This window comes from Acinonyx jubatus, chromosome A1 (assembly GCF_027475565.1).
Source record: "Acinonyx jubatus isolate Ajub_Pintada_27869175 chromosome A1, VMU_Ajub_asm_v1.0, whole genome shotgun sequence".
NCBI classification, from domain to species: Eukaryota; Metazoa; Chordata; class Mammalia; order Carnivora; family Felidae; genus Acinonyx; species Acinonyx jubatus.
Genome location: NC_069380.1, coordinates 5,028,402 through 5,055,124, shown reverse-complemented (window position 1 = coordinate 5,055,124; position 26,723 = coordinate 5,028,402). Strand labels below are relative to the sequence as shown.

At 35.4% G+C, this 26,723-nt stretch overlaps 1 protein-coding gene across 3 annotated transcripts in view; it reads right to left on the bottom strand.

The window, feature by feature from the left end:
- NUP58 (nucleoporin 58) overlaps positions 1-26,723 on the bottom strand; it is a 49,148-nt gene that overhangs the window by 12,568 nt on the left and 9,857 nt on the right. For 2 of the 3 annotated variants that reach the window (XM_027064569.2, XM_027064568.2), the window contains exons 4-14: positions 26,556-26,693; positions 22,901-23,011; positions 17,604-17,628; positions 16,437-16,502; positions 15,947-16,121; positions 13,078-13,157; positions 10,921-11,039; positions 10,414-10,496; positions 7,484-7,685; positions 2,000-2,098; positions 315-410 (exon numbers count right to left, since the gene is read on the bottom strand). In XM_027064569.2, the coding sequence (XP_026920370.1) occupies positions 315-410; positions 2,000-2,098; positions 7,484-7,685; positions 10,414-10,496; positions 10,921-11,039; positions 13,078-13,157; positions 15,947-16,121; positions 16,437-16,502; positions 17,604-17,628; positions 22,901-23,011; positions 26,556-26,693 (1,194 nt within the window). The remainder of the gene's footprint in view (positions 1-314; positions 411-1,999; positions 2,099-7,483; positions 7,686-10,413; positions 10,497-10,920; positions 11,040-13,077; positions 13,158-15,946; positions 16,122-16,436; positions 16,503-17,603; positions 17,629-22,900; positions 23,012-26,555; positions 26,694-26,723) is intronic. The other variant, XM_027064570.2, reaches the window with a different exon arrangement.

Here is a 26,723-nt window from a genome sequence, read left to right as displayed (position 1 = left end):
GTAATAATGAAGAGACTTGTTTAACCATAAAACTAGTCTTTGGGTTCAAAAGAATCTCTACTTAGTTAAAAGAGGATATAATTACTTATTATCTCAAACTAGTAAGTCTTGTTAGAGATATTTCACAAACCTGACTTTTAGTTTCCAAGAGAGATAAAACTGTATGATTAGTTAGGCTTACATGCTTCATTGTGGGGGGTAGAAACTGAATCAGGGATTGCTTCTGGCTACTGGAAATAACAATCATTATACTGTTAAATTACATAATTTGCATCTTTAAATTTGCCTGAAATTCAGGCCAAAAACACACAAACCTGCACTAAGACTTCCTGAGGGTTTATTTGTTGTTCCAAATCCAAATGTGGAGGCCCCTGTGGTGCTGCATCCAAAACCAGAGCTAGCTCCAAATCCTAGTGAAAGGGTAATAGAGAAATATACAATGGTACGTAAAACAGAGATTAAAGGTTACTGACAAGTAAAACCTACAATTATCAGAGGTCTAATAAACACAGTGCTATTACACAAACCTGCTATTTACTCTTGTGCATCAGACTTCTGAAGAATCAGATTAATTCTGAAATGAACATTTTGATCTATTGAGACTAAGTTTAAGACCCATCAGTAATTTTTATACAGAACAAGCTATAAAGAACAAGATCGTATTAGTATTTTCTCTCCCAGATTGACTAGAAATTTTAGTGACCACTGAAATATGGTGTTAGGTCAAACAGATATAAACACATCTACTTAGGGATATTTCATTTTGGGGAAAAAAAAAACTAAATTCATAAGTAAGCGTGACATGCACAAGAATTTAAACACCAAGTACCATAAGACAACTTTTACTCTGCTTTTTACCAAAACCTTTTCACTTAAGAACCTTCACCATTGAAAAACTGCATAATTACAAAACAGTTAATCACATTAAATCTACTCAGCAACACAGGCTCCTGCCACATACCAGCCGATTTGACAATTGAGAAATTTCGAGTGGGAGATCATTTTTCTTTCTTAATAGTACTAGTCATGATTTAAATAAAAAAATATTTTTCGTCATATGAAGTTCAAGAAGAGATTCTGCTAAGTACTTAAAGACTTGTTTCCATTCTCCTCAAAGTCAAGTGATCTAAAAATAAAATTCAAATTCTTCTTAGGCTACTCTGCAATAGTCTATCTAAAATAAGGAGTCTGAGACAGTATTATAGCCTATGACGCTAAGAAATATGATGGCAAACTGAATTATAGATTATAGGAAATATGCTGTCTACTATAATTCTAGTAATTCCAATAGAGTTTACTATATTAAGTAACCTTGATTGCTCACAGACTTCCACTCTTACGATGATATATTTTAGTGGAAATAATATATTCATTATATGACAATATGCTTGTCAAAATACATTCTACTGTCAAATACCCATACCACAGAACTGTGAATACGTTTATATGTAGCATGATGATTGGCAGAAGACTTACCTTACTAGAGTTAACTTATAAAACTATTAACTGTTATGTATACAAGTACGCATAAAGGCAGCTATGCCAAAAATGCTTAGCAAAAGACAGAAGCTGAACTGTCCAATTTATAATAAAATTATTTTCTCATCTAAAGTGTTCATTTACAGAAAAAGAAGATAATGATTAGATGTCCAAAAGCAGTTTGGACTCTAAAATGATGTGATTAAGACTACTGGTTTTTTAAGTTAAATTTATTAAAACTAAGTAACTTGCAAGTTCATATTTTAGCATATTGCTTTGAAAATATGAACATCCCTACCAATTAATTTTACTATTCTTTTTTTATTTACTATTCACTGAAGATGAAATGATTTAAGTTCTAATTCTAATACTAAAAAGCACTGATTATGTTTGGAGAGCTGTTTTTGTCAGATGGAACCTTAACTACCAAAATAGCAGACCCTCTTAGAAATTTTTTACAGACTAGTATCAATTCAAATGTATAATAGTCCAAGGCAATATTAGAAAAGTTAAAGTGTACCTCCAAGGTTTGAAGAACCTAAGCCACTTGACTGCAAGCCAGTGCCAATACCTGAGCCGAATGGTGTTCCAAAACTAACTCCCAGAGATGGCTGTGGCCCTGGTATAAAAAAAAAAAAATAATAAAATAAAAAAAAAATGGGGGGAAAAAAAAACAAATTTGCCTTACTCTTTCAAGATTAAAATTTCTTTATGAAATTATTTTTAAAATAAACAGTGATTAATTTTAACAAATTCTATTTGCTAAAAGCCAGTTTTCAGGTATCTCTCCAGCCTGATTTACTTAACCAAAAAAAAAGTTTTTAAGTAACTTGTTCACACTAGACAATTAAAAGAGGCTTAGCACATCGAAAGATGTTATTTTAACCTACTAAATAATTTGAAATCTTTAATGTATTGTAAATTATAGTTCTTTTGGTTTTCTTTCTAAAATGATTTTAGATCTCCCCACTTGTTTTCTGATAAAATTAGTTGGTGTAATCAGTAAAAGGTTTTTACTTTTTTTTTTTAAAACAAGCTCCTCATCGTTAGAGTCAAGTCTCAACTGATCAGAGACTGACGCTAACGTGGCAAAACTATCATGTTACTTCATAAGAGTAAGTACCCAAAAAACTAGGCATTTTTTATATGAAATATAAATGATATATACAATAAGTAGATAAAAAACAAGACAATGTTTTATTTCATTAAATTTATTGTTCATTTTAAAGCAAATCAATTACACAGTAACATGACAATTCCAACTTGTTCACAAAAAGTGATAATTGAGTCTATTATTAAGCTCTGCTACATTACACCACTTATCACCTGATTAAATAAGATAATGAACATTTACAAAGGCACCGCTGTGTACCTTGACAGATTCAATACATTCAAGATTTCAATTCAGAAGTTTCTTTCCAACATTTTGGAAAATGTACTCAGATGCAGAACAATTATTAGTCATCCTTTTCCCATTCATTAAAGATTTTGTCTGAGTCTGTTTGGCAAGAATAGCATCAAACTTACTAGCCTCTCTTTTTTTAACTACTTTTTCTTTAACTAAGCAGAATACAAAAATCTAAAAATCTCTCATTTGATAAATAATTTATGAAAATTATTCAATAAATCTCATAGTACAATCTTCAGTCTTGTCTTTTTCAAGCACAGTGATCAGTGCATCTCAAAGTTGAGGGAACTGCCAAAGTAATATACAGATTGAAATTTAAACTGTTCAAAAAAAATCAAAGCCTTCAAGTTGTTCAATGAAGAATGAGGTTTGTATATTCAAAAGGTAGTGTACAATTACAAAGCATTAAAAAAAAAGAAAAAGAAAAAGAAAACCGAGGAACTATATTTTGCTACCCTAGGACAGAAACTGGACTTTTCAAATAGCTTCTACCCAGAAAATAAAAAGTAAGAACTAATAGCAGCCAGAGTTCTTATACTACTATTAAAAAATAAATTAAAAAAGGATTTAAATTTTTACATCCAGTTTGAGATCAATTTGAGAATAAAATACCTGCCTAGCAGCTCTTTTGTAAAATGTTACTATAGGAAAAAGAAACTAAGCATAGTACTTTCTTATTTCTAACAAAAATAATACGTAGAAAACACACGTCCAGTTTCTTTAACACTGAGAGACTTAAGTGTCATATGTTTATAGGAGGCACTGCTGGTGGAAGGCCCTAAAGAACAACGCACACCACAGCCCTCAACCCTACAAGTCGTTAAGAGTTACTCAAATAACATGCTTTTTGTTGTGTGTGGGTCTGTTTTTAAGAGTAACCCTAATCATCGATATTCAGAATATAGGTAATCAAGAACTCTGACAACGACAAGACTTTCCATTGCACAACAGGTACATGATACTTTGAGTTTTGTACCTTCACACAAATTCTGAAGGCAACATCATTTATAAAACTAGTAGGCAAATGTATAACATTTTTTAATATTAAAAACATGATAAATATCTCCCACGCCAAAGTATCAGCATATATTACACTCTGGCCACCATATAAATTAGTTTCACTATTAGAAAGCAGAATCTAAATCCTTCAGGCAAAAGTCACGTAAACAATTCAAGAAATCTGTTTCAAAATCTGAATAGTCATTCAATGAGAGGCTTAGTTCCATAAATAAAACCAAGTTAGTAGTAATATATCCCAATAATTGCCCAAAGTGAAATCTTCACGTAGAGTAACATTTTACAAAAGTTACCGGATAACATATTCACACACAACAAAATCAAGTTCAGCACTGTAATTCATATTTTCCAGAATAAATTCTACTTTCTTAAAAGTAAAACTGCATTCACAGGAAAAGGACTAAAGTGCTAAAATTTTTTAATAATTTTCAATAATTACTCAAAATATCTAATGTAATTAGTATGATTATTCCTAGGTCATATTTTAAAAATAATTTTCCTGAAAAACAAAAAATGCCTTTTCCCCCAATTTGAAAAATTTTACTTACTGATTTAACGGGGAATGTTCCTTTGGTTGTTAAACACAACAAAACCAGAAAACTACAAGAAACTAAAATGAAATACTTAACGTTTCCTATTTAACACTACATCTTAAATGTCCAAACCTACACTAAAAGCTAGAAATTAGGAACTCTAACAAAATGTCTCAGCTCTCCTTAAAAATAGCAGCTAAGTCACATGAGAATAGTCTTCTTATGTAAACATCAAGAACTTTTTTAAAAGTGTCAAAACACAACAGCAAAACTTAATCCCAGTACGTTAGCTTAGAACAATCTATGCTAAGTTAAAATTATATTGGTAATCCTAATGTAAAATGTCTTAAGCTTTTTAAGAGGCTTCAAAAGCACTGATGGACAAGTGTACTCAAGATCTGCTTATATGTAATTTATCCATGTACTGATGCTTATTTCACACATAATTAGCCCGCTGGTTTTCGTCAGTTTTCTTCAGCCTTCAGAAACAATAACCATAAATCACGCAGGCCTAAGACCTATTATATTTTTTTCACTTAAAAACACCAAAGTTAAGAAGTCACTTAAACCTATACCTCCACCTCCAAGAGAAACCACCTTCAGAAGGTGGCAGCCTAAGAAAGCTGTCTGCATTTTTTATATTAATGAAGAATCCATATGCAACTAAAAGCAAAACCCCTGACAATTCAAATCTTGCACGCATCAACAGTGATATATAAAAACAGCACACAAGCCTTACCTAACTGAATCTAGATGGTCTTTAAAATTATTTGCACTTAAAAAGCAAAAGATATCCTCAAAGTCACAGGACATAAAGATTAAGTCACCGAGTGAATACAAAGCACAGTATCTCTCAACAGGCTGTAACTCATCAAATCGGTCTGTATCTAGGAGACCTCCTCCATCTCGCTGCAGTGGCGACAGGACTGAAATAACGAACATTCTGACTACAAGACGCATAAAGGAATGCACTATATGGAGCTGGGAAGGCCTTCAAGAAACAGAAGACATAAAGCAAAATTTTTATTACTGCTGTTTTAAACTTCTCAGTTCTAAAAACCACACAACTCAAAATGTAAACGGGGAAGCCCTCATACAGGCTTCACAACTGCAGGGGGCCGCAGCTGCCCTGAAGCCTGGCAAAAGTCACAGAGGAAATTAAATGAGCAAAGGCTCTGCAAGATGATTACTCTAAATTAAGCCAACATTCTCCATCACCACAGAGAACAAACATCATACTCAGCTCATTGTTTACCTTTGTACCCTCGGAGCCTAGCACATAGTAGGCACTCATATTTGTAGAATGAACATACATCTTCATATGTCCATGAGCATAAAATGTATGAGTGAAAACCTACACACCTCTCAAGACTGTCTACATAAAGGAATTAAAAAACAAAAACAAAAACCAAAAAAAACGCAAAACACAAAATGTAACAACCCTGACAAGTGGTTTTGCTTCGAATTTAGCTGTATACCACAGAATATAAAATTCACTTATCCCATGACATTTTAAATAACTGACTTTTTTATTTTATTCATTAAAATGGAAATCCCTTATGTTTTAAAGGACACTTAACCAAAACCCATGCTTATCTGATCTTTTTTAGGATTAATATTGGCTCTGAAAGGTAAGTTGGTACTATGTTGGCTTGATTAGCTGGTTAAATAATCATGAGACTGATAATCATAATTATGGGACTGATTCCGATACTGAATCAGTATGACTATCAAGTCAGTATAGGAATCCATTCCATAATGACTTTTTTCCTCCACAACTCGAGAATGGAATCCTACACTCCAGCCAGCTAGAGAACTAGTAGAGAGCGCCACTATGAGCCACTATTCACATGGGTCCAGCCACGGAATGCGGAGGATTTGGCATAAACCAATCACCAGCCATTCACTGATGGGAAGTCAATTCTGTCATCTCCAAATGTGAAGAACAATTTTTAAACCGCCAATAGTGAAAACCAGAGAATGTTTCCCTAGTAGAGGCAGCCTGAATGCAATCTAGATATGTCTGTTTTTGTCGGTTTTTTTTTTTTTTTTTTTTACTTTTTGTAATTTACTCTTGGACTATATGGAACTCTCAGAAAGACACATGCTATAGGATAATAATAAGCATTACTCAAAAATTTCTGCATGAATAAAAAAAATCAATACCCATTAAGACTGTATTTTCTCTGTCATACTTCAAGCCTGACAAAAAGGAGACTGTAGGAGTAAAGATAACAATCTCCCAAAGACACAGGACCAAACTCCACACTGCAGAACTAGACCACAAAAAATGTTTCTTTTGTCAGAAGTGGAATTAAACTAAGGACTCAAATTATCTGCTTTCTAGTATCTCACCAATTATTTTCATCATCTGCCCAGCTTTCCCAGTTCATACTTCTTAATGTGCAATCCAGAGCATCTCAAAACATCTTTTTCCTGCTCCTGCTACTGTTCTGTTCATTCTGAAAAGGTACAAATAATTCTAGCATGTACTTTCGTCCAAATTTGGTTAAAAGAACCTGTACTGTTTGTAGTCATTATACATAAAAACAACCAACTGATCTTCAACACACCTTCAGTCATAAAAACGTACTTCATCCTAAATGTGGGTACTCTGTAATCACTATGTATGAGGAAACAAGAATGCACCATCTATCAGTATCATATATGAGAAATGCTATAATGGCTGAATTAGCTTTGACTTTAAAACAATAAATGATACAATCACGATTTTAGAACGTGTTATTCTTAAATGTAATTTGGTAGTGAAACACCATGTTCTAAAGGGTATTTATAGCAATACAGCAAATAACATTAAGTAATTCACAATATTCAGTATCTAACTGATGAATAATTATTGCTAAGACTACCCTGCATTTTTTATCAGGTATATGTTTATAATTGTGTCCATCATAATTTTTAGATTATACTGGAATAGCTACTCATAGAAATTTTTCAGTGCTAACACAAAAGGAAGACTTATAAAAATGCACATAAATGTTCTGCATTTTAACAGTAAGAAGCTATAACTTGAATGCATTCAGACCTGTAGCAGGCTGTTGCTGCTGTGTAAGAGTTGCAGCCATGGCAACGGCTGCCGCGTTTGGCATGTTGCTGAAAGGGGTGGGTCCAGTAGTAACTCTGGGTGCGTTCTGCCACTTCTTGGCTTCTGCTCGCCTGGCTTCGAACACATCTACAGCATCTCCCAAGAACATTTTCCTGTAGCCAAGGTACTGTTCTTTTAGCACCTAAGGGAAAGAAAAAAGAAAAGGTTAATCAATCAAGTTCTGTGTTGAATCTGGTAATACGGGAATAATCTAAGTAGGAAATAAGAAGATCAAAGACATTGCCAATGCTATACATTCCCCCGAAAGCGCAAATCAAAGTGCTATTAATGCATGGAAGGTGAAGTGATGCATGCAAGCTCTAATGCTCTCTTGAGTATTTTCTTCCCTAATTTTGTCATGTCTTTACAATAAACTGCCTAAAACATTCTGGCTCCATGAGGCCTCTTTAAAACGAGTTAGCTAGTAACATCTAAAATTCCATTTTCAATATTCTAGTTTTTCACGATTGCTACCCCCTCCAACATCCAACCTCTTGATAACTTTTAGATTCAAAAAGCTGAAAACATGTACTACATATGTATGTGCTAAATGCCTTCTTTAAAAGGCCTGGGTGACACGTGTTAAAATAAGTGACTTCAGCAGAGACAGCTTGGAGGGTTTAAAAAGGGTTTTCACTTTATCAATATTGTTTGACTATTTTACCATGAGAATGACTCATGTTGAACTTGCATAACCAAACGAGGAGGGGGAGTGAGTTTATAATTTCAGAGTAAGAAAGAAAAATTACCACGTTCATCAAGTGGGCTCGTTCACCCAATGCAGCATCTGCCTTAAGGCCATTAACTCACATCAGAATTATTAGATACTGTCATTAAGGGTTTAATCAAATTTTGATCAGTTTTAAACAACTTTTTAAAAAGATATAGGATTTTCAGATTTCCTACCATTCTCAGCAGTAATGTCTTTTTGGTCTTAACAGGTAGAACACTTAGCAATCTTACTGCTATTTATAGTATTTAAAAGTTATCACCCCCTTTTGTGTGGATGTCAGTATTTGATGTTCTGGTTCCAGACTTTCCTACCTCTTTAATGTACTGAAGCAGGCCTGCCAAGAACTGAAAACTGGGGAAAATGCAGTCAGAAGTAGAGTATGTGATGTCAGAAGAATGAGTTTTATTAGAAGTGATCTCCCCCTAATCCATCCTCTTCTCTCTGTGTAATTATATGAATATAGCCATACAATGTTTGGCATTAGTAGTCCATCAATTTGTTCTGCTTCAGATACTGGAAAATAATCACCTGCCTTAGAGACTTGAAAGACAATTGGTTTAAGGAGAGAAAAGAAAAAAAGAACAGCTATCAGCCTTGATTTATATAGTTAATTGATAAAATGTCCAGTTTTGTTAATGTCCTTGGGGCCTGGCTGGCTCAGGTAGTTTAAACCTGCTTCAGCAGATTATCTCATGAAAAACAATACAAAAGGAACAAAAATTAAAAAACGACCTCCGGTGAGATTTCTGTAAGTAAATGAAGCTAGAAATTATACTTTGGTCACTAAATGCAACTGAAAATAAATGGCAAATCTGATCATGGAACATTCTTTGGTTCCTGGGAATGTATATTACAATGTACATTACTAAAAAACAAAAGAAAAGAAAGAAAAAAAGAAAGAGAGAGAGAGAGAGAGAGAGAGAGAGAGAGAAAGAAAGAAAGAAAGAAAGAAAGAAAGAAAGAAAGAAAGAAAGAAAGAAAAAGAAATAAGAATACCAGAGAGGAGAAACTGCCATTGAAAAAGCATGTATACTTACAAATGACATGTCTGGAATTTGCTTTAAAATGTTCCAGGGGGAAAAAGCATCCCTGGGTGGGAAACTGACAAAGCAAGGCAGGATCCTGATAATGGGTGAAGCGGAGAGTGGGTACCTGGCATTCATTACAACAGTGCCCTTCTTTTTGTGTGTCTATTTGAAAACTTTCATAATAAAAATTAAGGAAAAAAAAAACTGTACAACACAGACTTCAAAGTACCAACAGAGAATCATCTTTAGTACTTTAATAAACTAATTTCAAGAAAATTCGATAAAAATTCCTCCTGTAAAACTATTTTAAAAATCTGGTTTAGAATTTTAAATATATTAAAGCAAAAGCTCCAAAGCATGCTCATTTCAAAACTGGTATAATTTATGGGGCGCCTGGGTAGCTCAGTTGGTTAAGCATCCAACTTTGGATCAGGTCATGATCTTGCAGTTCGTGGGTTTGAGCCCCACATTGGGCTCTGTGCTGACAGCTCGGAGCCTGGAGCCTGTTTCAGATTCTTTGTCTCCCTCTTTCTCAGCCCTTCCCCCTGCTAACACTGTCTCTGTTTCTCTCTCTCTCTCAAATAAACATTAAAAATAAAATTAAAAAAAAAAAAAGACCTATGTAAAATTAAAGCAGTACAAAATACTTTTGCTACTAAGAATGTTTCTTTTCTGTAGTGCTGCTCCTAGTTTAAAGACATGGAAACAACCTAACTGTCCAACAAATAGGATGCGTTAAGGAAACTACATATATATATATATATATATATATATATATATATATATATATATATATACTGAAATCCTATGTAACTACTAAAAATGATATTGAAGAAATATGTATATCAACGCAGAAAATTGTTTACAATATACTACTGAAAAAAGTTAAGATAGCTGATTGCATAGAACACTTGGATCTTTTTGAAAAAACAACAGATGTTATCTGTGATTGTATCTGAGCATGAATGTGGATTGTTTTAGTTTTAGTCTTCTTCACTTATATGTAATTTTAGCTATTCCTATAATTAGCATGAATGCTTCTGCTCCGCAAATGAATACTTCACTTGGGTCTAGATATACAGATACATGAACTGGTAATGAAAACTTACCTTTACATTTTCATGAATAGACTGAAGTTGTGCAGCTAAAGCTACAAATGTTTGATAAATTTTCTGCATAGCCATTGACAAATCTATAAAAGAAAGTTATATTATCACACAAATATACATGTAACATAATCAGTATTATTTTTCTATGACTTGAGTGCAGTTTTTGGTACTAAAAGTGTAGGAGGCACAAGATCACATCAATATTTCCATGACTGAGAGAAGAGAGCACAGCGAGTTGACTGAGAGCAGGGTGTCTGAATCAGTCATCAGGGGGAGGGGAGAAGGCCCTGAAACTTCTGCCTTGGTCAGCATAATAACAGTTCATAATAAAGCATTTTCTATTTATGGAGAATAAATATCTAATAGCAAGGAAATTGTATAGCAGCTCAAGACAACTACTAGCAGTTATGTAGAATATTATGTGACAACACCTTAACCTCTCTCTCTTACTAAAAAACAGTGCTATCAAAAAAAAAAAAAAAAAAATCACCACAGAAAGCATGTTACCTTGAGGGGTTATATGTGAGTTATTTGCTTGTGTGGCAAGATGGTTTTCTAGCTCTTCAATCTGCTGTCTGTACTGCTGAAGCTGTACCTCAAACTGCTGAACCAAGATTCTGAAGTAGCTATACAAAAACATTTACAAAGTCAGATCAAAGTTTTAAAAATGCTCTTTTCTTTGCATTAAAATAACCAGTAAATAAATATATGCCCCCATTTAAGTAGGGCCTTTGACTTAGTCTGAGGACATAAGGATATGGCATAGATATTACTGAAACCAGAACCAAAACTTGTGAGTTATCAAGGTATCAAAAATAGATCATGAAATTACTCCAATCATGATTGGAGTAATAGATTACTCCATCATAGATTACTCCAATCATGAAATATCCCAATTAAGAGACAATCTACAAAATAACTTTCTATGCTTTAAAAGTATCAACATTATGAAAGACAAAGACTGAATAACTGTTACAGACTGGGAGAGATGAAGGAGAAATGAATGAATGAGAAGTGAATGGGAACCTGGAATAGAAAAAGTACATTAGTGGAAAACAGGATACTGGAAGAAAAAAATGCACACTAGTGGAAAAGTCAGTAAAATTCAAATAAGTTCTGTTGCTTGATTAGTAACACCACACCTATGTTAATTTCCTGTTCTCGATAATTATACTGTGGTTACACAGTATTTTAACATTAAGGGAAGAAAGGTAAGGGATATAAGGAAATTCTCTGTACTATCATTTTTGGAAATTTTCTGTAAGTCTAAATAAGTTCAAAAAAGTTTTTTAAAAAGTGCAACTGTCAACCAGATTTTACAAGTACTTACAGTTCTTATATTTATAATCTGAAAACACTATAGTGTCCACGGAAAGCATGTAATTACTGCTACTATGCTGCTAAATTTAACCAGAGAATGCCAGATAAATAAAAGGGACCTTGAATAGTATACAAAGCGTGCTGTATGTAATTCTGTAAGAAATGGGCAACTACGAAAGCTTTTTGCAATGGAAAATGATACAATTCACCCCATTTCAAAACCAGCTCTGATGGCAGCATGAAGAATAAGAAGGATAAACTACTAGAAGTCCAGTGAGGAACACAGCCCATGCTATCTGAATAAGATAATCAGAGTATCACTGTCCTTGTTAACATGTCCTGATTTTGATCACTGAACTGTGGTTATGTAACAGAATGTTCTTACGCTTAAGCAATACACACTGAAGTACTTTAGCATAATGGGCATCTGTCTGCAAAGAACTCAAACTGTTCAGGGGGGAAATATGTATATATATTAGAGAGAGCAGGGAACAAAACAAACATAGTAAAAATATTAACATATAAGGAATCTCGATAAAAGACACACGGGAATTCTTTGTTTCCTTCTTGAACTCTTCTCTAAGTCTGAAATTATGTCACCATCAAAAGTTAAAAGAAAAAAGGGGTGAGAAACTAGGAGTCAGACCTCCACCACTCCTCATGCCTCGGGCCCCTCATCTCGAAGACTGGGATAGTGACAGCTGTAGAGGTTTTGTGGAAAATGAGATAAAGTATGTCAAGTGCTAAGTGCACTGCTTGGCCTATGGTAAGCATCTGATAAATATTAGCTATCATTAGCTCTAGCAACATGAAAGAATATAAGAGACAAGACAAGATATCACTCGGCAACTAGACAGACACACCTCCTGGGTGAGAAGATTGCAGGTGGATGTTTTTTATTTTAACTTATCTACATTTTCTAACTGCTCTTTCTGATGATTTATTATCTGTGTGAATAAAGCTATGCAAACAAGTAAAAGGGTTAAACTACTTCTAGAATGCCCTGTTTAAGGAAGGGATTATCATAAAATTATTTTTAAATTAAAAAGTCCTTGTTGGTAAAAATATCTACTACCCGCAATATTTAATACTGTGGAAAAGGCCATAACATACAAATAAAGTATAACTGCATAACACTGGTTAAAAGCTCAGATCTTAGCCATCACTTACCCTTCAATAAAATGAAGATAATGGACTGCCTTCTTAGCGTTATTGTGAGAATTAAAAGGAGAAATCCATGTCAAGTGCTTATTAACCCAGGCTTGCTACATAGTAAACTACAAATTCTTGGCCTATATATTGTACTGTTTTGCTTTCCTAAAGTGAGAAAATCCAGTAACTTACTCGGCGGGAGCTGTATTTTCATGTTGGAGTCCAGGTGGTGTTTTCTGGGTTCTTAACGCTATTTCAGCATTCTTTAACTCCTAATAGATCAGAGGGAGGGAAAGAAAGAAAGAAAGAAAGAAAGATTAACCAGTTAAAAGCCAAGTTAAAAATACCAATGATCTCTGGACTGAAACTTCAAACAATGCCACTCTCATGCTCCAAGAACACGTCATGTTTAACCTGTTTTACAAGTTGCCAAAACCTCTTTCCAAAGTGTACTTTTAATGAAGGTTAGGATAAATTTATAATGAGCTGCTATGTATTTGAAGAACTATGGACTTCTATACAATCTGTGAAGTTAATTCATCCACAGCAAAAGACTCTGCTATTATTTAAAAATCTTTAAGGGGCACCTAGGTGGCTCAGTCTGTTAAACATCCAACTCTTGATTTTGGCTCAGGTCATGATCTCATGAACCATGAGATCAAGCCTCACATCCAGCTCTGAGCTGACCGTGTAGAACCTGCTTGGGATTCTCTCTCTTTCTATCCCTCCCCTCCTCGTGCAAACATGCACACTCTTTCTCTCAAAATAAATAAACATTTTTTAAAAAGTGCCCTCTTGAGGCCTTTGTGCCTCAGTCATACCTTGTACCTAGAACATAGTACCGAACTGACTTAATTCACTCTCACTAGTATATCATATGTATTTTGATCCCAACACTTCTGCTGAAGTGGTAAAACAGATCCTTAAAAAGGTTCACTGACTCCATGGACTCAATGATATAACCGCAACAAAGCATTTGGCACCTACCCTACCCAAAAAGAAGTTTAACTACACTTCTTGTTTAAACTCTTGAGTTATGTACCCCCCAAAATGAAGTATTTAAAAGACTTTGCTTCCACAAGGTTCTGGTGTTTCCAACCACAACGTTGCTCCTCACCTCAGAATTGCTTTTATTTCCCCAAAAGGCTTTCTTGGAAGAAAAGGGTTTGGGGTTAAAGATTGAGAACTACTTCACTAAGGGAATCAGAATATTTTTTCAATAGATAATTCACTGAAGTGTGGGTAGAGCACTAACTGCCGTAAATTAGAAATAAAATAAGTTTAGATCAAATTTCTTTGATATCACCTACAAAATTTTCTAAACCCAACTTAGAGGACTTTAGCCCTAAGGAAGCGTTCTTTGATTCATCCTCTTCTTCATTTGCCACCTTTATATTCTACCCAAACTTTCATTATTTCATTTGCTCTTTTAGTCTTTTAGTGCCTTTCGGGTTGTGTTTTTATCTCTGAAAGACTATGAGCAAGTCTAGTACATAAAAAGTATTCCAAATATTTATGAATAGAATCATCTGGTACTAAAGTCACAACAGATCCCATTATAGCATTCACCTCTTTCTGAGTTGCCTCCTCTATTACTGTGTTAATGAAATTTTCCATAGAATTTATACAATTTCATACATTTCACATATGAAATTTGTGACTTCATGTAATATTTAATCAGAGTCTAATCATTCTCCACCAGAAGCATAACATTTTCTTTCTCCTAGATATGACATATACATACATATATATGTGTATACACACACACACACACACACACACACGAGGAATAAGAGAAAAAGAAACATGGGAGAATATTTTATTTGTATTTAACCAATGTGTGTAGGCAACCAGGAAATCTGAAAGCAGACAACAAAGGCTTTGAATTCCTTTTAAACATCATAGTTTAGAATAGCTACTTTAGTAACACATTTTCATTAAAAATATCACGAAAGTATTCTCCAATAGTTGACTTAAAGACTTAAAGGTAAGCACACACAAATTTCTAATTTTAAAATAAATAAGACCGGGGAATGTAATGTACAGCATGGTGACTACAGTAATAATAATGTATTCTATATCTGCAAGTTGCTAAGAGAGTGGATCTTAAAAATTCTCATCTCAAGGGGGAAAGGTTTTTAGCTAAGCACGGTGGTAGATGTTAACTAGATTTGTTATGGCCATTTTGCAATAAAAATAAATACTGAATCATTATGTTGCACAGCTGAAACTAATGTAGTGTTATATTTCAAACAAAAAAGACATATAAGCAACTTTAATATTTTTACTTAAAATATAAAAGTAAATCATCTACCATCATTCTTCCCCACCAAAATAGATAAGAACGATATATATATATATATATATATATCTATATACACACACAAAGTATGTATTTTTGTATATATTTAATATTTACAAAGCATGATATAGTTTTTATTTAATCACTGACAGACTTTTAAAAAACATTTTTCTGTCTAGCTTGTATAATGCAGCAACTTAGCCAGTGGTCACTCTTAGAAAGCAAACTAGTCAGGAGCATCAACTCTAGAGTTGGATTACCAGGGTCAGAAACCAAGCTCTTCCATTTATTAACAAAGCTCTCTGCCCACTGTCTTATTTATATAAGGAACATAAGAGTGCCTACCTCACAGAGCTGTCATGAAAACTAAACCGGACTAATAAACTGCTTAAAAAACCGCCTCATATGGGGCACCTGTGTGGCTCCGTTGGTTAAGCATCTGACTTTGGCTCAGATCATGATCTCATGGTTCATGGGTTCAAGCCCCGCATTGGGCTCCACACTGTGTAGAGCCTGCTAGGGATTCTCCCGCTCCCCTCCTCGTGCTCTCTCTCTCTCTCAATAATAAAAACTAAAAAACAAAAACACACTGCCTCATACACAGTAAGCACTCAATACGAACTAGCAACTATTATTATTACAGCAATTTAAAACTGTACAAGCTATATGTAGTAAATCCTGATTTTATAAGACTGATTTCATTTGAAAAACACATGGCAAAACAAAACCCTACGGTAAAACGACTGTAAGTTCATTTACCTGAGCAGTTTCTATTTTCAACTTGTCAATATTGAGAGTGTTTCTCTGTAACCCGCTGGCAGCTAGCGACAGAAGCTGCTTCAGAGCTTTAATGTCTTCTTGTACTTTAAGCATTGCTTTTGAAGACATTCTACTAATTTCTTCTTGTACCTGTTTCTGTTCCTTCACAAATTTCCTAAAAAGATACATAAAACTAAGTTGAAAAAAAAATACACCTTTGGTTTCCTATAGGAAAAAAGTACCCTTACAACAGGCTGGCCAGAGTCCCAGTGTTTTAAGAAGGAAATATTAAAAATTCAACTACAGTTCACATTCTCTTTTGAGAATGACAGTTAACAAACATGTAAGTCCTGTTCTGCTTTCTCTGTAGTTTCTAAAAACATTAAAATTTTTACCCAAGTTAAAACGTTGAAGAGAAAGAGATGTTCCCCCTAAAATATATGCTAGCATTCTTCAAAATGACTTATCGAATTATGTTTGACACACTTACTGGAGATTTTCAACATCCTGGCAGATGACAGGAGGGAGATTTTCATCCTTCAGTGCTTTACTATCCCTAAGAAAAATGCCACAGATGTATTAAAGCCATTGAGGTAATAAAAAGCTGACGGCTGAGTTCCACTAGAGTATGTTAAGAGAGAAGCAAATAAGGCAAATATTCCCCATTTATACATTTCATGAATGATTTCAAAGCTCTTTGTAAACAACTATAAATTTCTTGACCTTTAAAATAACTTTAACAATTCACCTGACAGAGAGAGATCTTTTCTAAAAAGACTGGCACCTATTGTAAGTAAACATAAATGCATCTGACTAAATGTTTAAGAAAAAAATTTAGAAAATACAACAGATTAAATATTGAACTAAGTTCCCCCGGCTCAAAAATTCTACGACTATCATTTCATTCAGTTAAAAAATATTAAAAAATTCTTTAAAGAATCTACAAAACTTCTCATAACGAGATGCTCCAAATATTTTACTTTATTTTATAATTTCAATTTGTTTTTCAATAAAATAAGACCTAGGAATAGCTTAAGGAAATCATACATGTGTAATGAGGATAGGAATAAGTGCAATTTGGCATGCCATAATGTAATTACCAGTTAAATTTCAGTCACACATTTGCTACTAACTCCTTGCTATAACCTCTAGGCAAATCTCAGTCTCTTTCAGCTTCCTATTTATGTAATAGGGCTAAAATATACATAAGATGTTTCAGAGGCATGAACTTGATCATTTATTTACAAGTGTTTTATTTAATGTAAAAAGGAGGTGAGAAAATACAAGTGGTAGTAAAAATAATGATCTTCGAACATATGATGTATATGGAGGTTCTTCTCCCTCTTCATCATCATAAAATAAATGGTACTGGTGTAGTAACTTACATATAAAAGGTATGTTTAGATATAAAATTGGGCATAAAGTGTTCTAGAAAGAATTGGTTATAAGTTTTCCAAATGGTTAAAACTTGAAGATTTGACCATCCCATAATCTTTCCAGAGCATAGGTTTATTATTTATTTTTGACAAAATCTGATTCAAAGAATTTTTCTTCTAAATGCCTATATGGTTTCATTTACTTCCAACCATACCATTTGCCTACTATTTAATAAATAAAACTCAATTAAAATATTTTAAAAGTTAGACTGTAAACTTACTCTGGTCTTGTTCCTGTTTTATCACCTAGAAAATTCAAGAAACTTCATGTAAAAACAGGTCATTCAACAATGTCTTCCAAATAGAAGTTTCAATTTAATGCAAGCTAAGGTATATACAGAAACTGTTCAGCATTTCTTAGACTGCCTCTTAAACAGCATGTGAAGCCATGACGTGTCACCAACTTGAAACAGAGCACGTTATGGAGACATGTTTGTGTACATATAAACACACAGTTATATAGCTGATTTGTATCTATCTCATTCAAGGGCCGAATCTTCCTCTTTCAACTGTCTTCCATGAAAAATATTCCGGCCTAGCAGTTTCACTCCTGAAAGTTTTACTTGACACTTTTTTTAATTAGAATATTAAAATATATCAGATGACCTGATCATCTCTAAATATTTTACAAAAGCAGCAAATTTTTTAAAAAATGAAGTCTTTAATGTGTGCAGATATAGCAACAACTTTCTCACTAATTACACCTACTTAGTAGTTATCATTAATAGCATATATCTATATAAGCAGAAAAGTAAAGCTCCTTCAGCAAAATGCAGTGACTTACTTTCTGCTCTTCCAAAATTTGTCACTATAAAGACCCACTTATTAAAAATTTTTTTAACGTTTATTTATTATTGAGAGACAGAGACAGAGGGTGAGCAGGGGAGAGGCAGAGAGAGAGGGAGACACAGAATCTGAAGCAGGCTCCAGGCTCCAAGCTATCAGCACAGGGCCCGACACAGGGTTTGAACTCACAAACCACGAGATCATGACCTCAGCCGAAGATGGACGCCCAATCGACTGAGCCACCCAGGCGCCCCAAGACCCGCTTATTTAAAAAAATATATAGGAACACACAAAACTGAATCCCACCAAAGAACCTCAGTGGTCCGTCTTCCAGGCTTTTTCTGTACTTACACATTTTTAAAAGCAGTCAGGATTACTAGAATATTTCAACACATTTTTTCAGCATGTTATAAGTTTTCCATGTCACTTAACGTGACTTTAAATGACCATAGGATATGATGATGTAGCTGTATCAGAACCTTTATGCCCAACCCTCTTCTTAACATATGAGCATTCACTACATAAACAATGCTGCTACAGTCGATATAGTTATTCATAAATACTTGTTCACTACTTTATTTGTATTCCAAAAAAGAAGAATTTATAGGTCAAAGATCATTTCAGGGAAGGCCTCTGACATATTATCAAACTGATCCTTTAACACAGTTGTTCCAATTTATCCTCCCAACTACTATGAATAAGAGTAGCTTTTCCAAGGTGCCTGGGTGGCTCAGTCAGTTAAGAGTCTGACTCTTGATTTTGGCTCAGGTCATGATCTCATGGATTGTGAAATCGAGCCCCACGTCGGGCTCCGCGCTGACAGAGCACAGCCTGCTTGGGATTCCCTCTCTCTCTCTCTCTCTCTCTCTCCCTCTGCCCCTACCCTGCTCGTGCTCTCTCTCTCAAAATAAATAAAAAATAAACATTAAAAAAAAAAAAAAGTACTTTTCCCATCACACTCTCAACAATGAACTTATGTTTTAAAAAAATCACTGCTAGTATTTAAGTGGAAAATGCCACTTCATTATAATCCAAATTCCTATTTCTGACAGTACTAAGTAAAATATTTCAAATGTTAAACAAGTATATTTCTCCTTTTGTGAACAGTCTGTTCAGGTTATTTGGGTATCTCTGAGGTATTTTTCTTATTGCTTCTAAGAGCTATTTCAACATTAAGTATATAATTTTTTGTCTCATGTATTTCATGTGTCTATTTCTAAAATTAGATCCTACTTTTAAGATATATCTCAGTTTCAGATGTTAAAATGTGAAAATATAAGCATCTAGAAATGAAGCATTTTAGTCCCAATTTGTCATTTACCTTCTTCCTTTGTCCATGGGGTTTCTTTTGTTTACCTCTTTAATCCAACTTAGTTTATTTTTCCATATTTTGTATTGCACAGATGCTAAGATTTCTCTCCTTCACAGTTTAACATTTCTGAACCTGGTACCCACGTTCTCCAGATGGGTGTCTCCAATTTGATGAGACACGGCAATATAAAGTAGGGATTTAATTTTTTTCTAGATAGTTCAACTTCTTTATTGACTCAAGTACTGTTTTGCTCTCTGACATTCCATTTTTATTATATTTACAAAAGTTTACACACAGACAAACCTGTGTATATAAAACTTAGGCCTGCTTTTAGCTTACTCTGGGCGTGCTGACTAGTGCGTGTAGCTTTGCCTCTCTTAATACCCACGGGCTGCTTTAAGAGCGTCCTACTAGAGCTCCTCGTCTGCTCTTGCCTTCCTGCACACCATCTCCCACGTGGCTCTCCTAACCGTCTTCTTCAAACACGTATCTCAGGTCACATCACCCACATCACAGCCCTGCGAGGCCTCAGCTGTCCCCAGTGTAATCCAAAGCTCCTTAACGTGGCACACAAGGCCCTTGGTGACCTCTGGAATCTCATCATCCTGTTCTGTAGCTGGTCTTCCAGCAGTTCCTCAGAAAAGGGCTAAGATCATCCTCATCCCCAGGCGCAGCTCCATACCGCGCCTCCTCACACAACTTTGCTTCCTACCACTCTTGATCTGATTAAATCCAGTAACGCAGGTCCAGGTTAACTGATATAGCCATTAGGGGCGCCTGGGTGGCTCAGTCGGTTAAGCGGCCGACTTCAGCTCGGGTCACAATCTCGCGGTCCGTGAGTTCGAGCCCCGCATCGGGCTCTGGGCTGAGGGCTCAGAGCCTGGAGCCTGCTTCCGATTCTGTGTCTCCCTCTCTCTCTGCCCCTCCCCCGTTCATGCTCTGTCTCGCTCTGTCTCAAAAATAAATAAAAAATGTTAAAAAAAAAAATTAAAAAAAAAAAAAAAAAGACAGACAGACAGAAAGCCTCAGGTTAAAAAAGAACCCCTTGACACGTAGTAGCAAATGACAGGGAACCAGAGGTGGCACATGAAGTCACGTGCGCTTATTCCACATATTCTTTTGGTTCAACTCTCACCAAGGTTGTGAGCGGAAGACAATGGAGAGAGGGCCCAGGAAAAAGAGGGGAGATTAACTCCTTACATTTCTCTTCCTCCTTTGCCTCACTCAGCCCTTTCACATGGAGCCTAAAAGCAATTACAATAAAGAGAGAAGCAGTTTCATGAATGAAAGTAGCTGGAGGGTACCAAGCTGCTCTAGCTGAGTAAAAAAATAAGCTGCTAAAATATCTAAGGTTTTTTCTAAGTATGGAGTCGCTACACAGAAAACTAAAAACGAGAGATACACCCCTATGTTTAGAAATTAGTCAACTTTCGGGGCACCCGGGGGGCTCAGTCAGTTGAGTGTCCAACTTTGGCTCAGGTCATGATCTCACGGTTTGTGAGTTCGAGCCCCCCGTCGGGCTCTGTGCTAACAGCTCGGAGCCTGGAGCCTGCTTCGGATTCTGTGTCTCCCTCCCTCTCTCTGCCCCATCCCCACTCATGCTCTGTCTCTGTCTTAAAAATAAATAAAACATTAAAACAAACAAAAAAAAGAAATTAGTCAATTTTCATTCAAAGAAAAACAATCCTAAATATTCTAAGTTTAAAAGGATTTTGCCAGGGGTGCCTGGGTGGCTCAATTGGTTAAGCATTCAGCTCTTGATTTCGGCTCAGGTCATGATTTCACGGTTTGTGAGATCAAGCGCAAGCCTGCTTGGGATCCTCTCCCTCTGCCCTGCCTCAGCTCGTGCACATGCATGCTCTCTCTCAAAATAAAAATAAACTTTAAAAAAAAAAAAGGATTTTGCCAACTTTTAGGATAGTACTTCACCCTAGCATAGTATCTCTTCACAATAAAAACCATGTCCAAAACAAAAAATTCTCACATATGGACACAGCACATTTTACACCTTCATCTACTGCCTCATTTTTAATTCTTCATGGGGTTTTAATGCAATGTGCATGCATATGCACTAGTGAACATGTTTTCATCAGAGGCAGAAGAAACAGTGCAAAACAAAACAAACAATCACACACATGGAACCAGCAACACTAAAAAACTTTTGAAAATGAATCTGGATTGACAATTTTTAAAAAGAATACCCAGCATGGCAGGAGCATAGCGAGAAGGGCATTTTCATACTGGCTGGTGGGAAATAAATTGGTAAAACCTTTCTGGAAAGTAATTTCACAATATACACTAAGAGTCTCCCAAATTGTTTCTCTCTCCAAACCAATGATTCAGTTTCTAGGTTATCTGTCCTAAAAAATTAACTGAAATTATGAATGAAAAGTTATACTAAAAGCAAACACCTAGACAGCATTTACTGTTTGCCTGGCTCTGCTGAAGTTTTGTGAACAGTAATCCTCAGACCAACACCATGAAGTAGGTACTGTTATGTTGGGCCCACTTTACAGATAAAGAAACTAAAGCCCAGAGGCATAAACAACTTGAGTAAGGTCACAGAGCTTGTAAACAGTTGAGCAGATCTGAACCCAGGCAATTTCAGCCCGAGTGTACATCTTTAAAGTACAATACTATGATGCCTTTCCCTATAAAGATGCCCGATACAGTGATACTTCCCAGAAGACCTAAAAACAAATATTAATAGAATGATAGCTAATGATACATCCATTCATAAAACTGATATTAAGCTACATTAAAATATTTCTAAAGAATTACTGAGTTGGCAAATACTTCTGATAGAACACATGAGAAAGAACAGGTTATAAATAAAGGAATATAGTTGACCTTTGAACAACACAGGGGTTAAGGGGTGCCAACCTCACAGGCAGTTGAAAATCCACATATAACTTTTGACTCCCCAAAACTTAACTACTAATAACCTACTTCTGACCCAAAGCTTTACCAATAACATAAACAATGAACACACACTATGTATGTTATGTATATTATACACTGTATTCTTACAATCAGATAAGCTAGTGAAAAGAAAACACTATTAAGAAAACTATAAGGAAGAGAAAACACACTTCCGGTGCTGTTACGTATTGGAAAAATCCAGAGGTGGACTTGCACAGTTCAAAGCGTGTTGTTCAAGTGTCAACTATGGTATGTGCTCATGATCCCAACTTAGAATATATATTAATACACACGTGAAGATAGCTACGTAAGGCATATGCACATACAAATCTCAGTTTTCTACAAAAAGAAAATCTTAAACACACACCACATGCGTCATTTGGGAAATACAATCAAATTTAAAAGTCAAAACTTTACTACTTAATATGTAACTAACATCTTCCAGACACAGGAGTTTAAGTTACTGTAAGAACATAAAATTATAGTAACATTACTTACTCTTTTTATCTGATGAGCTACTAAAATCTATACCACCAAGGCCTTCACTGCCAGCAGTTGAAGTAGCTGCCGTGGTTCCCAAAGTCAAGCCTAAAGCATTCTGCCCAAGTCCTACAAATAAACCAAGTATTATTTATAAGCCCAGAGGGATAAACATCCACTGCCTCATTTTTCACTGAAAGTCTTCATAATTTCACCTTAATGACCAAAGCATTCAAATTGCTTTTAAGTTGGATCCTGGATTTTCTTCATACTTGATTTAAGCAAATAACAAGAACAAGTCTAGAGTATGCTTTGGACAAAGACTGATAGTCTTGCTGGGATTCGATGGTATAAGGAGTTTGGATGATGTAATTTTGATTTCTTTACTTTTTAGGCAATCTTTTTAGGTGTAGCTGACACACAATGTCACATTAATGTCAGGTGTACAATGGTGACCTGACAAGTCGACACACCATGCTATGTTCACAAGTGTAGCTACCCCCTATGTCACCACACAACCTTATTACAATACCACTGACCATATTCCCTGGGCTGTACCGCTCATCTCTGAGATTTGCTCAGTCCGCAACTGGAAGCCTGCACCACCTACTCACCTTCACCCATTTTGCCCATCCTCCTATCCCACCCACTCTGACAACCATCACTGTTCTCTGTATTTACAGATCCGTATCAATTTTTCTTTACCAGAAGGATCAGAGAGTGTAGGTTAATTCAATACATGTGAACAACCCATTTTATTTGTTGCTTTTTAAACCCTCTCTACAAAAGCAGTTTTAGCTTGTACACTTTCAGGTGAACGCGTCACATCTTCCAATCAGGCTTTGGAATCGTATACTTTTAAATTACCTAGTACTGGATGTGTGAATTAACTTGATAGAATCCCTTTACAATGTATATGTATGTATCAAATCATCATGCTCTACACTTTAAATATTTTACAATTTTATTTCTCAATTATACCTCAGTAAAGGTGGGGATGAACAGATAAATAAAACAGTAATGATTTGTAAGGTTTCAGTATTAATATAAAGCAAATAATTTTACTATTAATGAAATTTAAAGAGCTGACAGTTGGAAGCCTTACAGTTCAAACATCATCAAAACTGCATACTCCCAAGTTCTTTTCATAAACCTTAAAAAAGAAAATTCATTTATTTAAATCCCACCTGACAAAAGGAATTGAAGGGGCTAGACTGTTAATCTTAAATTATTAATGTATGCTTGTGAATCAAGTAGCAAAATTTTAGAGACCTTGCATTGGTAAATCACAGAAGTCCATGCATTCCCAAGCTGACAATGCGGACAGTATGCTATTTAGAGAAACAGTAGGATGTACTGGATCTGAGCACAGGATGACTGAAAGCTGGATTCAAACACTGGCAATGTGTGAAAAAAACAATGCTAAACATACGTTAATTTTTTAAAGTCAATGGCAACTTTAGGTTAGCATAACCATAAATTAAGCACTGATGTGTGTCTAGAGCCTAAGAAAAATTAGAACGGACCTAAAAACTCATCAGCAGACGCAAAAACAATCCTCAACCTCCCCTATTATTTTTGTGTTTTGCTCTCACAGGAACCTTTAGGAAAGATGTTTAAATATTTATCCTGCAAGGAAATGTACATTATAGTCATCCACTGATTTGTTTATTTGAAGACATTTTGAGTACCTAAAAGGTTAGACAATAGTGACAAAGATAAGTGTTTGAAAGATCAAAGCAAACTTGAACACCACAAACTTCTACAGGTTATCCTGACGAACTCAAACTCCTTTTTCCCTTTTCCACTGACCCAGAATTTCTTCATTGAATTTAGTATCTGAATAGAGGACACAAAAGAACCATAACTGATATAAAACATCAGGTCATACTCCATCTCTCCCACATACCAATTATTAGACACATATTAGGTGTTCAGCAAAACTTCTGAAAATCAAATAGCCATTATAAATGAACGTATGTATTGGAAATTCTGTGATTTCAACACGTTATCAACTTTTCTTTTTTTTTTTATTAAAAAAAATTTTTTTTCTTTTAGTGTTTATTTACTTTTGAGACAGGGAGAGACAGAGCACAAGCAGGGGAGGGGCAGAGAGAGAATGGGAGACACGGAATCCAAGGCAGGCTCCAGGCTCTGAGCTGTCAGCACAGAGCCCGACGCGGGGTTCGAACCCACGAACCTGTGAGATCAAGACCTGAGCTGAAGTCGGATGCTTAACCGACTGAGCCACGCAGGCACCCCAACACGTTATCAACTTTTCCTAACTCATAAATTAGGTTAGGAAACAGAAACTCTTTTTTTGAGAGAGAGAGAGAGAGAGAGAGAATACAAGCAGGGAGGGGCAGAGAGAGAGAGAGGGAGGGAGAAAGTATCCCAAAGAAGCTCCATGCTCGGCACAGAGCCAGAGACGGGGCTCGATCCCACAGCCGTGAGATCAAGACCTAAGCCAGTATCAAGTCAGATGCTTAACCCACCGAGCCACCCAGGCGCCCCAAACAGAAATTCTTGATTCTATATTGCTATGTGAGATAATTATACAATATCTTCAAATCAGAGGAAAGCTTTTCTCACTTCCACATAGCCCCAATGGCTGTCCTGTATTATATTACTGTGTTACATTATATACAGTATCATGTTTCCTCTATTATACATTCCTAATATTCAAAACATGTTAAAGTAGAATCCTTAACATGAGGCCAATTTCAAAATAAGCATGAAATGAAAACTCAATCTAAGATAGAACACATTAAGTATTCTCTGCCAAGTGAATTGACACTTTAGTATTTTGTCTGACTATAATAAATTTAATACTTGTGTTTTAAAACTTTGCTTTCAAAACATGCTAATACCCTTTCCTGATGTCTTTAATGGAAAGCCATTCTTACAACCAGAGCTTAAAAGGTCAAGTTGTCTTACAATGAATTTAGATACTAAATGATTCAAGTTAAGCAACTGTCTTTTATTAAAAAGACAAGTTTCTCTAGAATAGTTTACTCCTGAGGCGCCTGGGTGGCTCAGTCAGTTAAGCAACCAGCTTCAGCTCAGGTCATGATCTCACAGTTCGTGAGTTTGAGCCCCACGTCAGAGCTGGTGACAGCTCAGAGCCTGGAGCCTGCTTCGGATTCTGTGTCTCCCTCTGTCTCTGCTGCTCCCCCGCTCACACTCTGTCTTGCTTTCCTTCAAAAATAAATAAACATAAAAAAAAAAATTTTAGAATAGTTTACTCCTCCTTAAACAGGCCCCTCTTTGCTTCCTTATCTAGTCAGTCAATACTGAGGGGCCCCTGGGTGGCTCAAACGGTTAAGTGCCCAACTCTTGATATCAGCTTAGGTCATTCTTGCAGTCATGAGATTAAGCTCCACGTCAGGCTCTGCACTGAGCACGGAGTGAGATTCTCTCTCCCTCTCTGCCCCTCCCCTGCTCATGTGCTCTAAATAAATAAATAAAAATATTGAGCAGAAAAATTTATTTCTACATAGTTAAGATGTCTAATTATGTATGAAAAACATTATTTTTTAGTTCAGTGTTCATAATGAACAAAAAATCTATAGGTTAAAGAGATAAAATGATCTGTTCAAAAGGCTGAAATAAAGATAAAGTAAATTTAAAAATAAATAGTTACTATTTCTGGAATGTAAATACCATCAGTTACCTGATGTTGCTGTGTTCGAACTCTGGAAAAGCGAACCTCCCAAACCAGCTAAGGCTCCCCCTAGAGAGAGGCTTGTTGATGCAGTAGTAGTAGTGGCTGTTGTTCCACCCAAGTTATTTAGAGTAAATCCTGTAGATGCTGTAAAAAATGAAATTGTAAGGCTTCATA